This window comes from Eutrigla gurnardus (assembly GCF_963514095.1).
Source record: "Eutrigla gurnardus genome assembly, chromosome: 14".
NCBI lineage: Eukaryota > Metazoa > Chordata > Actinopteri > Perciformes > Triglidae > Eutrigla > Eutrigla gurnardus.
This window is the reverse complement of record NC_139937.1, coordinates 8,448,757-8,466,219: the sequence shown is the minus strand read 5'-3', so window position 1 is coordinate 8,466,219 and position 17,463 is coordinate 8,448,757. Positions and strand designations below refer to the sequence as shown.

Below are 17,463 nucleotides of genomic sequence, written 5' to 3'. Positions count from 1 at the left end.
ACCCCAACATGCATGAATGTGTGAGGGATTACTGCTGTTAGCAGCTTTAATTTTCTATGTCTCACATATTGAAAATAAAAGCAACTCGGAGAATTGATCCATTAAACTCATGGCTGGGTTTCCTGTTTTTTTTTTTTTTGCTGTTCTCTATTCCTTCCTTTCATTTCCTCAGTGAAATAACTGGAGAGACCACAGATGTCAGATTTTTCTGATGGACATAATCAGGATGCTATAATTACTATGCTAATCACCACACAAGAAAGTGGAAAAAGCGATGGGAGGAAGAAATGATTTAATGATTTCCTAGAAGAATACACTGATTGCAGTCCATCCTCTCAATTAAGATCTATTGTAGAATTCCCTACTTCACACACACACACACACACACACACACACACACACACACACACACACACACACACACACACACACACACACACACACACACACACACACACACACACACACACACACACACACACACACAGCTCAGTTGCAGCGCACCACAGGGGGCTGACCACTAGAAGCTCCAAATTAGAAAGAATTAATTTGGTTAGAAAATGGAGCTTGATTGGTGACAGAAATCAGCTTGCTGCATGTGTGTTTGAGATAAAGGCTGAAAGAAAAGTGTATTTTTCCTATCGACGGTAAAATAATGGTAGAGTTATTATGTGCCAATGTCTTACTTCTAAGTTCTTTTGACTTACTCTGGTGATTATGGTCTTCTTCTCTCGGTGTAGATACTTTATTGAGTGCATTTTAAAATCCAGGTGTGGAGCCTGTTATACTCCAAAAATACAGACAGTAATGGTCTGTGTGGTTTTAGCCATATACTGTAGATGCTTGTACTTTTTCTGTGTATGTGCCTTTTCAAAAAATATTTAAAGCTTAACACTTTTACCTTTGGTTTCAACTTTTAAAGTCTGCACTTATCATAAATCATTAACACAGTTGATATTATATGCTAGTACAGTGAATTTGTAATATGGCGCTCCATTGTGATTATGTCTATTAGCTACCAGCAAGGTCTGCTTGATGATGATTTACCTGCAGGGCAAATTAAGTACATTTAAATAAAGCCACATTAATGTCCTGTTGAATTAAGCAGTCTCTTTATGACAGTTGAGAGCTGAATTTGTGTCTGTAATAATAATTAAAAAAATGTAAAAAATACTGTCTGTTTCAGTATACATTTCAATGCAAAGCACATTGAGTTTACTATAAATAAAGTTGCTTTGTCCTGCCTTGCCTTTTAGTTTATAGCTTGATACAGTGAAGATTATTGTGTCGTGATATGCTGCTCCAGTCTCATTAGATTCACTGACAATTATAACTCCCCAAAGACTGCAGCGGAGCCCACAGCTTGTGTGTGTGTATGCTTGAATGTGTGTCGCAAGGGTGAACGGGGTCTCAACAGATGGCATGTCAGTTTGGGAAGCAGGACACTGCTGATGACAAATTGGGATTAATCTATAAGGGGAGGACTTTTCATTCACACAAGCCATTTATCTTGTGTGCCTCTGTCTGACAGAGAAGCCCATCCTCCAATGATTATACAGTGCACTGATATCAATCTCTCTGGTAACTGATCCCTTTGGAGTTGAGGCCTTTACAATGTTTGACTGGTGCTGACAGACAGTTTAGTGATACTGAAGTGCAAATGATGCTGTGTTGAAGATATCGCTCAGCAGTGCCCAGTGGCAAAAATGTAAGCGCTGCTTTAATGCCTTCGCTCCTGGCTGGATAAACTACCCTGCTCAAAGTAGAATTCAACAAGCTTAAACAAATCAATCAACAATTGGTGCAAGTGCTCTTTTTTTATCAGTCTCGACAGTGTTTAAAAGCAGTATAATATTGTTTCTCGCTTTCTGCCACTTTCTCCTTCCCCCCCTGGGCCTCTCTCTCCCATTCACACAAAGACACACAATCTTTTCATCTCTGGTTGATCAGCTCAGATAAACACAAACCAGAAAGGACATATCTTAACCGGCTTAGCTCAAAGGATCCAATATCTACCCCCTCAAATCAGATATGACTGAAAAGAAGATATATGGAAAAAAAGAGAGCGAGCGCAGATAAAAGGTGGTCTGGCTCCGAGCAGCCTCAGTGAGGAAGAACACCCTTTCACTCCCCTCTAAACTCCGGAGGAATAGTCTGTATGAGGATTTTGTTGATTACACTGCTGTCATGTATTTGCTGTTAATCAGTCTCTTCTCCCTTTTTTGTTTGTTTTCAGAGCAGTGAACGTGTGCTCTGTGTGAGTTTCCCCATACGTTTACCCCCTACGTGTATCTGTGTTGTAGCTGGTGGAGTACTGATTATTAAAACAAATTAAATTAATTTTGACCGACACTATAAAGCAGGGATGTCAATACTGAAGGAAAAAAGAAACAAATAATGAAAGAGGGTATAACTCGATGCTACAACCTAAATCACAGAGAAATCATAATCCAAACTGATTTACCCGTAAAACAGACATTGTTCAAATATCATTCACTTTGAATTTACATGTATGTTGATCTTAAAAAAATGTTGTGTTTAATTAACTGTTTTGTAATTATTCTAAATGGGTTTTGAGTGTGTACTACACAAAATGTCTTGAGTGCGGTGTTGATGAACACTTTTGTCTCAGGAGGCAAAAAATATGTAATACATTTTTTTAGTTACAACTTCATGCCATGCGTCAATTCAATATTAGCTAAAAGAGAAACAACTGCTAAAGTATTGTGGCGTCCATATTGGCATATGGTGCATACTTTTAAGTATCCGTATACGATGACACATTGGCGATTGCCTTGCAACAACAAACACAAATTGATTCCCCCGTGTGCCAGCAGGCAGACAGATCGGGTCACAGTCTGGTTCACATGAATGTTCTACAGCGAGACCGGAATAAGTAGCACCCAACTGCATTCACACACGCTCACAGACATGTACACAAACCCAATAGAGTATTAGCGGGGTTCACCCAGGGGAGTCTGTAGAGGAAATGATTCTACCAGCCATTCCCAGGATAATAAGTCGGGTCCCCATGCGTGTGCACTGACACACAAACACAGTCGGTGGGAACTGTATTCAGCATCAGATAGACAAAGTAAGCTCCCATTGGTATTAAACATTTCAAACACAGAAGATGTTGGATTTTCCTTAGAGGGTACACCAAGTCCCTCACACAGTGCAGATTAATTTTTGTGCATGGTGAAGTAAAAGGGAGCATTTAGCATTTGAATGTCACATTGCATTGACTGTTGTGAGCTAGAAATAAAGGATAACCATACTATTAAGCATCTTCACATTTTTCATATTGTTTCCTCATTATAAAATATTCTCAAAGTGTGTTTCCGATGACTTAAATAGTGAAAACTAAAATGCAAAAAACAACGATATGCATAAATGTTTCCTATGGCTGTGAATCACATTAACCGATGCAGATAATTCAGTTTACTCTATCGTCATTATTGCTGTCTTAATTATTTTTGCCCCCCCTCAAAAAAAGATTTAACAAAAGGCACAACAAAGATCTGCTTTGCATAGGCAGCGAGCTTTTAAATTTCCATCCTTCAGAACTCATAATTCACCACAATAATTCAGAAAAAACATAATTTACTGCAGCAAGTCAGGACTCATAATTTAAAGGGACATCGGGACAGCTTTACTATGAGTATTCATTTGGTGTCGGGTCCCTCACACAATGCTACATTAGGTCTCTAATGTGAAGAGGCTCCCAAAGGCTTCATTAAAATGAAAATGGTCTGAGAGGGTGTGTCTAAGTGTGTGCCCATACAGCTGTGATTGGGTGCACATCTGAGAGTGAAGGTGAGAGATAGTATGTCTCTCTCTCCCCGTCAGTGTGTTCATGTGTGTGAATGCTTTTGTCCAGAGAAAATATCAGCTGACGCAGAGGTTGGAGCTTTCACTTCGTTACAGGTATTTGGTGGCTTGTCAGCGTTACGAAGGCCCCGGTGCTCCTCCATCAAACAGTCACAAGTCTCTCAACATCTCTGGAAAGTAAATATTTAAATGCAACAAAGCCATTTCATGAAAAGCTAAAAATAAAATGTAAAAAAAATGATAATCTGCGCGGTGCCATGTCATAGCCAGAAAACATTTATCCAGTTAACTTTCACATGGTCAAAAACAAAACACCTGACACAAACAAAACAACCCAATTCCTGTTCTTTGTCACAGGAAATGCAAAACACTCATTCACATTTTGTGATATGGCGACATTTCATCTGAAGTTTCCTTGATATTTTCTTTGCACCAACAAGAAGAAGAGCCAAGGAGGGAAGCACACTGCTCTTTTTCTGACTGTGTTTACAAGATCCTATTTTTGAATTAATAATTTTGGTCAAATAAAGCTCAGCCAAATGTTACATAAGATCATTCTAAGCTCACGGTTTCAAACCACGGTTTCACAGAGCTTACTGTGGAGAGATTGTCAATGGGATGTCTGATGTATCTCTAGTCAAACTGGAAAGGGCTCTCTAGAGGATATGGTTAATGGACAACTACTATTTCACTCATTCCAGCCTGACTGATTGCAGCGTACGAGGAGGCTACTTTCACACCTCATTTACCAAGTCTGCTAGCATGCTAGATTCAATCACACACACGCACGGCCACGCACACACACCTTGAACGATGAGATGACCCATGCTGCAGTTTTGACAGCAGCTTATCTATTTATTGACAGGTGGATGGACGGATGGATAGGCAGACGGACGAATGGAACAGTAAAAATGCTGAATTTACAAATGTAAAGTCTAAAGAGAAAAATATAAAAGTAACAGTTTTACTTGCAACTACTCAAGTAAAACTGTCCACTGCTGGCACGATGCAATCAACCAAAATGTCAGAGACAAGTGGCCCATGAGAAGAGATTGGGGCCTTTAACTGCTCCAATCAGCAAATGGTGCTATGAGGCTGTCAGAGGAAAAAAAACAGGCTGCACATAAGAAGCAATTGTGTATTCTCGTGTGACAGAGGGAGATAGTGCAAAAGCCTTGGTATGAGTGAGTATGTGGGAGAGAGTGTGATCTTTCAGTGGGAAGTGGAGAGGTTACTTGGCCTTTTCAGCTTCAATCACGGCCATTCGGTATAAGAGATGCTGGTGTTCTTTCGAAAGAAAGACGGCAGAATATAATTTGGCCTTTACTTCAGATGAAGGCTAAATCTACTTCAGAGATCTGACCTTAATCCTCATCACACTCTTGTTATTGCTGCCATTACCACCAACATGAGGACTTTAAAGGTGGGGGAAGATGGGAAAAAAATGACACAGTGAGAAGAAGAATATGAAAAAATTCAACAAAGAACGAAGTGGGAAGGACTAAAAAATAAAAAGAAGGCCGGGTGGGGAGGCTAAATCAAAGAGGAAGAAATGAGAGTTTTAGGAGTTTGGGAGTTTTAAAAGGATGTGCTTTTTTCTAGCAAGATTCTCTGTGTGTGTTGAGCCCACAATCATTGACAATATATAGAAAGTTTATACAGCAAGTAGGACTGGAAGGAAAAAAAGCAAAGTGTGTGGAGAGGCGGGGTGGCAGGGGAGGAGAGAAAAGAGAGGAAAGCATTAAGGGTAAATGGGGGACAGGAGCAACAAAGACAACGATAAGTTAAAGAAGAACACTCTTATCTTTCCTTATGTAGGTTAATTGACTGAGGAATTAAAGCAAAAGAGATATAATTCAATTCAATGCATGGACGTTAACAATGAAAGGGCCGGTAGCATATGAAATGATTCTTAACGTACACACACACACATACACACACACACACCGAGAAAGAGAGACCAAGCTACACTGTAGTGTGTCTTCTCAGTATATTTCTAATTATCAGTTAATTGTTATTCCCTATCATTAGGAGGGTGGTTTTTTAATTGTAATGTAGCCAAGCAGAAAACCTACCTATACATGTGGGGGACAATTAGCCACCTCCATTAACCCCTGGTTAATTACAACCTCCATTGCTGCTTCCCACAGCACTTTCCCACTCCTTTTAGCCCTCATCTTTATCCCCGGGCCTTCATCCCCATTTCTTTTCCCCCCATTTCTGCCCTCATTTCATCCATCTATTATCTAGGATCTTCCTTGATTGTTTGATTCAAAAATCCATCTGTTGTGAACCTCACATTTGTTTTCTTCTTTTTATTAAATACTGTTTTCTAGGTTACCATCGCCCTATTTCAGCCTATGTCCTCCATGTCTTTATATTTCCCCCCTCTATTCTTTCCAACTGTTTTTCTCAGGAATGGGACTGGGAATGCTCTTCGGCAAGCACAACTGTAGTAATATATTGTTAAAAACCAGAAACACTAGAGACATCAGGAGAGCAAATCCCTGACTTTTGTCCATTTTACCTAAAATGTTCCTTTTTCAAATACACTCTTTTCTTGCAATCATATTTATTTGACTTCTTAAGTCACTACTTGGATTATAGAAACAAATATATATTAAAAAAAACACCCTCCCTCTATTTTGTATATTATACTGAAGTAAAAATATGAATAATAACAACAATAATAATAATGATTATATTTAAAATCAGTTCCCTTGTTGCACTCTATACTTACATGCATATTTAAGAACCAGACACAACTCTGCCCAACACTCTCTCTACACACCCCAGGATAAATCAATGTACTTGGATTTGGTTCAGCAGAATTCACAGGCCTCTCCCTAACAGTGACAGAATGGACGAGACCCTGAGGTTCATTACTACACAGAGCTGCGGTCAGTGACCTTATGTTACACAGCAACATTTCAAATCACAGCAACCAATAACAGTCGTGCTACAAACGTGAGTTCAAGAAGGTCCTGCTCTAAGTGCAATGTGTCTTCACGGGCAGAGCGTGGCCAACCCTGGAATAATGGAGACGAATGAAGGCAATATTTCCAAAACATATCTTCTCTGTACCTAACGCACCTTACTGTTATTCAGTTTTCTCTCTTAATTTATTTGTTTTTCTGAAAGCAGAGAGACCGGACATGCCTATCGTCCATTTATGGAGGAAAATGATGATAACATGGTAAAAAAAAATGTATTTAAATAACAGAAAATGTATGTCTGACAGACAGCGACGGGCATGCAGACAACTCTCACTGACAGAGAGAGAGAGAGAGAGAGAGAGAGAGAGAGCGGTAGAATGAAAAGAGAGAGAGAGAGCGAAAGAGAGAGAGGGATAACAATGTCCATTGTTCCATTAGGGAGGACAATAATGACTGATAAAATGAGGTTGCTAAAGAGGACACAATGGTCCTTAATTGACTCATTAGGGTGAGAAGAGAATGAACTGCACTAATGAATGGAGTGTGGGCGCTGCAGCTAAACTGCTTGGTAAGCAAAACAGAAAGGGATTTAGTTTATTAAATCTAGGCAAAGCAATATTATTTGTTCACAGAAAGGGATCGTACAATAGTACAAGAGACTACAGGGACAAAAAAAAAAGGTGAAAAGGAAACTCTCCGGGGTACTTTAGCTTTTAGTTAATATTTTAGTTCTATTTTATCTGTGATGCATTATTATCTCTAACGGTAGTTCTGGGTGAAATGTGGGCACTGTGTACTGTTCATACCTCGAGGTGTTCCAGGATATACGGTGGGTTGGTCATACCGAGCCTCAGCATGGCCCCTTCAGGAATCTCCTCCACCAATCTCCACAGCAAGGTGGGCAGGTCGGTCCCGATGTCTCTACCATACGCTCCTGTGTCTTCACTGGTCAACCAGATCTCACACACTCCCTCTGGAAAGAGACAAGAGGCACAAACATACATTAGATATGCTTAATAACTCAATCTCTCTTTGCAGAGTGATGATAGCATTTTCACATCAATGCATCTCCTTTTTTTTTGTCAGTTAATATGGTGAGTTGCATTTTGCAGACATTTTTCATATGGTATGATTCCTGAAACAAACTGCTCACTTTATTTGAAATGAGCAATCATTCCTACATACTGAAGTGTGGCTCATCCAACTCCTTACAGGTGCTGGTGCTATAGTTCTGGTATGCAGCAACACACAGTATGTTCAGGGGCAGGAAATGCGAGCATGGCTGATATAGAATTTAACACCTGCAAAAAAAGGCTGCCTACATTCATTCTCCCACGTCTTATACGGTGAGACATACTTATAATACCCACGGAGGCATTCGTTACTCTGACTAGCTGCTGTTACACTTAAGGGAATCTCACATCTGTACTTCATTAGAGATTCACCATTATCTGGAACCTCCCACTGTGAATGAAAAGCCAGTAGACTGATATCTGAGACGCTATTTGATTCAGACCTCTGTTTTGATGGTCAAATTAACAGGGTAGGCCAATACAGCTTTCAACAGTTAATAGCAACAGTTAATATTTTCAATATACTTCACAGTTATGCATGCTGTTAACACATCCCATTTGGATTTCTGTCTCTGCTGTAGCTGATACAAATATGTTGGACTTTAAAGACACAAGTATAGTATATTAGCCTTCCTTCCTCTTTTGTATAAAGCCAAACTTACACATTTTTTCCCCCGAATAATTACTGTACCTGAATGCTTGTTTGTTTAGTTGTTGTTTTTTTACTGATAATACAATTTGATTTCTTCAGTTTTCAGCTATTATCAGAACACTCCAAAACATATTTCCAGTCTTATCCCTGAGAATAGGCTGATCAATATACAGGTAGGATATTTTATCATGTCTTACCACATTGGCCTGCCCAAGTGGCATTGCTCCCCTACCATCACAGCAGCTTCTCAAATATTATAATTGCATTACCTTCAGCAGTCTCTTGTTGCTACAGCCTAAATGCTCCAAGGCTTTGGCAGAACCCAGCTCATGACAGTCACTGACAAGTATTAAAAATACCCGTCCTTTAAATGTGCATTCCAGGAGTGTGAAGGTCACATACAGCAGGAAGGGCCGATCCACCGGCTTCATGCTAAATTAGAGAAACGCTCACTGCTAGAGCTTAATGATCTAACTGTCATTTGGCTGTAGGTCTGGAAATGGTTGAGTGTCTGCTTAAGCTATGTGTTACGACGTATCATGTCATGCAGGCACACAAAAATATATTTGCACTCGCAGGGGCACAAGCTCAAGTACACACAGATGCAGACGTACACACAGAAAACCACCCAACCTTCATTATCATTAGCAGGGACAGACCGAGAGATGCATGTGGTCATTCTTACAGTAAAGATGTTTGGCTAATTGGACTGTTTTGTGTGTGTGTGTGTGTGTGTGTGTGTGTGTGTGTGTGTGTGTTTGTAAAACTGTTTTAAAAGGCATAGGCCAAACAGATTAAAGATTATGACAGTATAATTGTTCGGAGTGAAAGAGTTTCCAAAGCTCATCATCGTTGGCATTAAGACGCACTAATGATTTTTGGAGGCAGCCATGTCTAAAAGCACCATCAAAAACACCCATCAATCACACGTGATCAGATCTCAAGGCTAACACACACTATACAAGAATGCATTCAAGATATTATTTTCATTTACTTTAGTATGCAATTAATTAAAAGCGTATCTCACCTTGCTCAAATGCCCAGAAATAGCCTGATTCATTAAAGGAATAACACCTAAAATATGTATTAGCTTGTTAAATTTTTTTTAGTTTGAATGTTTTCTTTGAGCAACGTGAAGGGAGGTTCACAGACAAAAATAGGAGTTAGCAGTCAACTGTGGGCCACTTAAGAGTGACGCATGAGATCAAGCTCTATACAAAGACATATCATCATCAGCTACAATTAATCCATAAATAACGTGTGTCTCTGTTTAGCAACATTAATGTAGTTGATTTTTTTACCGTCAAATTGTTCATCTTTTAAGCCCGAAGGAGGGTGGTGACAGTGAATTCCCAGGGCAGCTAATGTTAGCTCATTTGGGCTGAATTATACCAATCCCTCTGCCAAGGCCTAACACCCTCGCATCATATGCATTCCAGGAGTGAATGTATTCCTATACCCACTATACCAGCAGCATCACTTTCCATGTCACAGCCATGTCCAAGAATAATACTGGCCAAGTGGTCCCTAAGTACGAGGCATTACATTGGCCTAGGAGCTAAATCGGTTCCTTCCAAAACAACATTCCTACGATTCCACACGCATAATGCTGCCAAGCTAGCAGGCTTGGTGCGGGCTGCTATTGAATGCATCTTGTGATTCCTGTGTTAATTGTGTTTTCAACAGGGTGATGCTTTGGAAAAGTCTCAGGTGTTTACTCAAGGCCAGCATCATACATAGATCTCCTGATAAACTCAATAACCTGCCTAGTAATTTGCCCCTTCGGTGTGCTTCTCTTCTCCCTTTGTATCAGGTGAACCAATGGTGTTATTGTTGGCCAAAGAGAGAGAGGGAGGGAGAGAGAGAGAAAGAGAGGGTGGCTCGTTCGGCAGGAAATGTTAGCTTGCTCTCCCTTCTCTATCTGCTCTGACACACACTACACAGCTGCTTCCTCTGGTTTTAGTATGTGCACAGTAGAGAGAGGTCACTGTGGTGCAAGATAACTACAAAACAACTCATCACCACTGGAGTACACTGCAGAGAGAACCGTATATATTTAATATTGTGCTGCAAATGATGAATGAAGGCATTTTCACAAATGCCCAACAGTTGAAGCCAACACCATATTATGAAAACCTGATATTTTCTTCTTTTTAATTGAAGGTGCAGGTCTAGATGATGGTTAGCTGACACTAGCCTTAAACTTAACTTAACTCAACTTAAGGAGTTTTTCATATAACAAATTCATATAAAGTTACTGTTGATGACTGAAAAATTAAACCCTGTATCCCTTGAAATAATAATCAGCAAGTTTCCACTTTGCTTGGACCCTTAACCTAAACCGTTTTTTTCCACGACACCTTGTGATGTAGTTTGATGTCAGAGCGGTTGTAAACAAGGGTGGAGAGCAGCATACTTTCCCTAAAAGCTGTTAACATTCACTGAACTCTGACACAGCAGTGTAAACACAGCACAGGGAGGAGTGAACAAAACGGCAGACGTTAACAGGGCAGAACAGGAAGATATTAAAGATGAATATGGAAAAAAGAGTGGAACCTGCACTGCTTGTGGTTTGAGCTTGCATGGGCGGGACTATAGATGGGGAGGGAGGGGGGGCAGAGAGAGAGAGAGAGAGAGAGAGAGAGAGAGAGAGATAGGGGGAGAGAGATGGCACACAAACACACACTAGTGGAAACAACTGTGCGTGTGCCTAAGCTGTATATGTCAGTGTCACACCATCTGACAAATACAATATGCAACAATCATCACCCCAACTCTCTGCCAAATATTTGTTTGCTATGCATTGTCACTGGGCATCTGGGGGAATCCACCCCCACCCCCCGAGGAAAAATGCTCTTTTTATATGCTTTTTATGTAACTGGGCACCATACTTACATTTAAAAGTGCATGTGTTAATAATTGAAAATATATACGACACACAAATGAATGCATCAATATAGAATAAAATAAAACAATACATATTCTTCTGCATAATTAATACTTTTACTTTTGGTTCTTTTAGATTCTGATACTATATTTTGAATGCAGGACTATTACTTGTAACATAGTATTTTACACTGTAGTATTACTACTTTACTACTAAATATTTAAATTTGTTCCCCTCGTCTCGTCTTTCGCTCTCCATCATCAGCTGTCTGTCTGTCTGTCATCTTCCTGCCTGCCTACGTGATAAATTCTATGTGATTTAAATGTACACTTTTATCTTGTTGTACACATCCATGAGTCAATGAGCAAAAAGGTAAAAAAAACAAAACAAAAACAAACAAACAATCTAAGAAAATGTGTTTTTGAATATCTTTGGCCTCGGCTCAACTTGATCCAAGTGACCAGGATGGAAGAAAACAGGTGGCTTTGGTTTGTTATACCAACTAAACCAGTTCAGACGGACCAATTTGGGTTATTATGCATTCATATAAAGACCTGAATTCAGTCATACAGGCAGTTAAAATTTAACCTTTACAAAGAAAAACTTGAAATGATGAAATTCTGTGTTGACGGCAAACAAAGGTTGAATATATTCATCGTTACAAATATGATGTAGTTTCCAAGTTGCCTATAAACTGCAGCGCTTAAAGTCAAACTAACATATACTGTGGCAGAACTCCATATAGCATTATACTGTTTACACATATAGCGTCTTATGGTTCTCCTCCTCTGGATGAAAGGATGGGAAGAGTGGGAGGAGAAAATTGATGAGGACTTTGAAGCAGTTGCTTTGAAGAAGCATGACAGAACCAATTGATTCAGGTGATTGGGAGCTTTAGCAAAAGCTACTGTTGGAAATGGAAGAGGGCTCTATAGTCATAAATGAGACGCACAAGTGGCCCAACATGACCACACATTTTCATGTCATGCTTGTTTTTAATAGTTGGTACATTCTGGCTCTGATATCCCATACATTCATACACATGCATTGCTTACATTGCTTACAAATTGTCAAGCTGACTGCTGACTTTATATTTAACCTGGAATTAAAATAATTGTTTTATTTGATTTTTTGTAATGGACATGGACAAAATAGAAAAAAAAATGGTGAACTGGATAGTGCTCCAACACTAATTATGAGACTTTTGACGGTGATTGTACATGTGCAACTTTTCAGGGATTTTTTATTTATTTTTTTTTTTTTTTACACTTGACCAATGTTGACTATTTTGTAAAGATTTCGATTCCAGGTTCTAAGGAAAAAAAAAAAAAAAAAAAAATATATATATATATATATATATATATATATATATATATATATATATATATATATTAGGGGGGTGAATGTGTTTGCAAGGCATGGCTGATTCAAATCACAATTCATATAGGTTTTATTCTGAAAGATGGTCACTGTGTTATTGGTATGGATGTCTTTATATTAAAATTAAACAAAATCCCCTTGACATTGCTTTACACTCCTCTGTAATGAAATATGCTTGCTTTGGGTGGAACAGCAGCAAAGTTATTAGCCTACTAGGCACAAAGACTATGATATGGTGTGATGTCGAAAAACAAAACACTGTTTTTACATAAATATTTCTATAAAATGTTTGCTTAACAAGCCCTCAAACGGACGACTACCACTGCCTCCTTAACAAGCATTTTAATCACACTTGTGGCAGGAAGCACTGTCATTGACATTAGTGTAAACAAGTGTTCGCAACGAGCGTAAACACATTTGATCATTTCGTTCTCTCAGCCATGTCCGATGTGTTTGTTTTGGCTGCGTATTTTAAGACTGTTTGTGTGACCAACCTGCTGCACAGACACCGGCTCTACTTCCACCATGGTTTTTTTCACGTTTTTTTAGGGCTCAGGTTGCACTACTTCATCATGTATATGTATATACCCCCAAAATACACAACTACATTCATGCAGCAGTGCATGTCTAGCACTAGCGTTTCCATGCATGTGTGTTACGGCCTAAGTCTGTACTGTATGCGCATTGTGACCATGAATACACAAACTGCAATCGCTACCCTACACATATGGGTTCAGTATTCCTATTTATCTTAATCTTCTTGGCGTGATATACATTCTGATTGGCTGCCACAGGCCATAATGTTTAACAGATTAGAGATTAGATGATCCTATTAAACTGCATTAAATCCCTATTTTCCATAACACAAGTCAACACTGAGCGAGAGGGAAACAGTTCAAGCATGGTTCAAGCTTATCATTAACGTGTTGGTTTTTCAACTTTCAACCAAACTACAGTTTTAGTACACAGTAATGTAACACCCTGATAGTCTGGATATATATCTGGTGCCCCTGCTAATATACCTTAAAATATACCATGTGCACACACCCGTTCATGCATCATTGCAGCTTAATGTATACAACATGCTTAGCTATGTGTTGCTTTGTGTCATGGAACATAAGGATTTAATGCAGTGTAATAGGATCGTCTTCATGTGTATTAATCTGCAATCTATTACACATTACCCCCGCAACCAATCAACATGTGCATGACCGTATGTAAAGCAATAAAAGCTTAGATCCCTTTGAGCATATTTACTCTTTCACTCAATGACCTAAGAGATGTCATGAAATACTGTGTAATGCATTGACTGTAATAATGTTATTCTTTAAGCTCATGTAGTATTAATATATTCATCCGACAACCTTAAAACCAAGAAAATAAATACCTCATTATGCGACTGGAAAATGTTACATCGACACAGCAGGTTGCATGTCTCTGGTTAGAGAGTGGAATGAACTCAGAGCTGGCACACTGGAGTCAACTTTCAAAATGCACATATTTTCATGCATTGTAATCAAAAGCAGATATCCAGTAGTGAACATCTGTTTTGCAGTTGATGATACAAATTAACAGCAGGGTTACAAACAGCTATAGTATGATCTGGAGCAGGTGAGACTCAAAGTATGAGTGTAAATATGTTCTGAGTGGGTATATTTTTTGTTGCATGCTATTTTTTGTCTTTAGTGCATTTTACTGTCATTACTGTTTTTCTTTTCATTATATACAATTCTCTGCAACACAAATGATTGCCCAAAAAGCCCATTTGTGTGTTATGCGTAGGGTAAAGGGTGGATTTATTACTCAGAGTACATTTATTGGATAAGTTTATCACTGTACCAATTATCTGTACATTTTACTATATTGCTGATCATCATATTCACACTCTTCATCATACCCCTAAGCTAATTTCCAATGGCAAAGCGAATAAAAAAATTAAACAAGTGACATATTATGATGTTAGGTTATTAGGGCCATTTGCGGAGACAGTGCAAGGATAAATGTTCTGAATATATGTGCAGCGTTGGAAAAAAAAATCTTAACAAAAAAAAGTCTTAGTAGATGAGGGAAGTTAAAAATGACGTAATGCTGCAGCAAAGACTGTTAAGTGGTTGGTGACTTGCACTGCCTACTGCAATACATACCCTTCTAAAATGAAAAACTGAGACAGGCATGAATTGTTGCTTTGAGCAATCAATTAATTTGGCCAACATATGTATCAACGTAATATGTATAAGACAATAAATTAATGTGCTTTTTGCCTTGCAACAAGCACACATAAAGCATTGTACTTCATACAATAAATACCATATTAATTTGAACAAAAGCCTTTTCAAAAAAGGATTAAGTTCATCATCTCATGGAGAACACACACGTGCACGCGCGCACACACACACACACACACACACACACACCCCTCATCTCTATAGAACCATGAATGTACAGAGCCATTGACTGGAAGGCCAATCTGACCTTCAGCCAGCCGCTGCTCTGTCCTCCCCCATCAGCCAATCCCCTCTGGCTGTCTGCCTCCACAGTAAACCTCCCATACACCAGGATGCAGTAATAAACATGCGGTGATATCAAAAACAGCAACTTGATAAATTAAACAAATTTGGACGGATATAGATTAAAATATCATGAGGTTGGATAAAGGAGAAAATATTGAGGAGAAGAAGAATGAAGCAGACATGTTGCATGGTTTTTAAGTCATTTCTGCAAGTGTTGGAATAGATGCACTTATCTTATTCGCATAGCAATGAATCATTTGTTATTGTCAGTATCACATGAACAATAACTGAATCCGCTAGTGCTTGTTATAAATTGCAACATGAAAATTTAAACAGACACTTTATTTCATTTAATACTTACTTACTTACTTCCCTGGTTTGTCTGTCTTACCATTTAAAGGTTTACTGAAATAGAGTCGTTCAACTAGAACATAGAGTTTTCATTCTGTGAATACTATCCACCCCTGCATGATGTATGACTGACTTTAGCTGTCATAAAATAATAATGACAGCTTGCCCAATATGAAGAACTTCTTCAAAGATTGCCATTTTTTAGATTTGTATTCAACACCTCTCACTGAAAGTATTTGCTCCTTTGATCCACAGGCATATAGGAAATAAACATCTTCACACATGCATCAGCATAGTAATACACTTATACACACACACAAGTCCTCCTTCAATCCCTGATGCACAAACTCACACGCGTGTACACACTATAACCCATGCACAAACACCACACAGTTTAATTGCAGTAATTAAGCAGCTTAATTTAGAGCAACAACTGTTGATGTGGCGCGTGGGTGTCTTGGCAGGTAGCATCAACATCAGGGATTAATCCAACACTCACATTTGTATATGCAAATATTCTCTCCCAGGCATGTTTACACTAAATACCGTGCACGTACATCCGCACATGTGCATGCACGCTGCATTATGCGCGTGCAACGTGTACATGTTGATGTGCATGCACGCGTGCATGTGTGTGGCTTTAATGAACAACTTACACAATCCCTTAAACAAAAACATGTCAGCTTTAACCTACTTTCACATACTTTCTAAACTACAGGCATGGCCTTCTGTGCACGCCTGTGCATGAGATGGGATGTCAGGAGACATCAAAGGATGTATGTGTGTGTGTGTACGTGCACATGTGATGTATGTGGTACATAAGAAAACATGCCATGGCATATATGGGTCAGACATATTGTATAGATATATCAAAAGTAATTGGCAGAAGGCTTCCATGTACTGTGAGTGAACTGTATATATATATATATATATATATATATATATATATATATATATATATATATATATATATATTAATGTGTTGGGAATAATTGGGAAATAATTTGTATCACCTCTTTCATCTTGTGTGTGTGTGTGTGTGTGTGTGTGTGTGTGTCTGTCTGTTGTCAAAGAGGCATCTTGTGAAGCTTCCAAAGCAGATGGACTGCTGCATATAAGAGGAAAGGGGATCTTTAGGGACCAAAACGAGATCTTGTTCTGCCCTAGTGCTGCAAGCCAAGGGTACTTCCTGTAAACTCAGAGGAGTTAGAGTGAACTGATGGGCAGAGAAAGACTGAAGCCGACAATAACAATAAATTACTGATGCTCTGCTACTGATTTTTGAGTCTGACTACCTTTTATCTAATATAGATTAAATAATATATTACGATGTGTTCACATGCACTGATGCAAGCCTTATGTGTGTCGTAATATGTGTGATGATGTATGTAAAACAGGCAATCAGGTCGAGGCCCGTTTGGGCTAGAGCAGTGTGAGTGCAAGCCAGCTGGGGACCCCCTTTTGGGGGGGAACCGAGGCACGGTAAATGGCCCTGGTTTGAGTGTGCTCTAAATGTCCTAAATGTGTTAGCCCCGTGACAGTCTGGCAATCTTACCACATAGTGGCTCGCCTCTCGCTCAGTGCATGCTGGGATGTCCACCAGCCCCTGCCATCCTGAACAGGACAAGCGGGTCTATACATTGGATGGGTCCCGCAATAGGAGAAATAAGCCTTTAATATATGCTGGTTTGCCACCTCTAGTGTATTCAGATTGCATTCTATCAGCAGGAGGTAACTGTGTATTACAGTAGGGTAGAGTAATCCTTACCTGTGCAAGCATAACTATTACAAAAACAACATCCCACGAGCAGATGAAGAAAGTACGGACACAGTATGGATAATG

The 17,463-nt window shown here is 39.1% G+C and overlaps 1 protein-coding gene across 1 annotated transcript in view; it reads right to left on the bottom strand.

Moving 5' to 3' along the window:
• cdkal1 (CDK5 regulatory subunit associated protein 1-like 1) overlaps nucleotides 1–17,463 on the bottom strand; it is a 216,951-nt gene that overhangs the window by 85,088 nt on the left and 114,400 nt on the right. Inside the window, exon 9 of the mRNA XM_084026002.1 lies at nucleotides 7,574–7,740. Within this exon, the coding sequence (XP_083882128.1) occupies nucleotides 7,574–7,740 (167 nt within the window). The remainder of the gene's footprint in view (nucleotides 1–7,573; nucleotides 7,741–17,463) is intronic.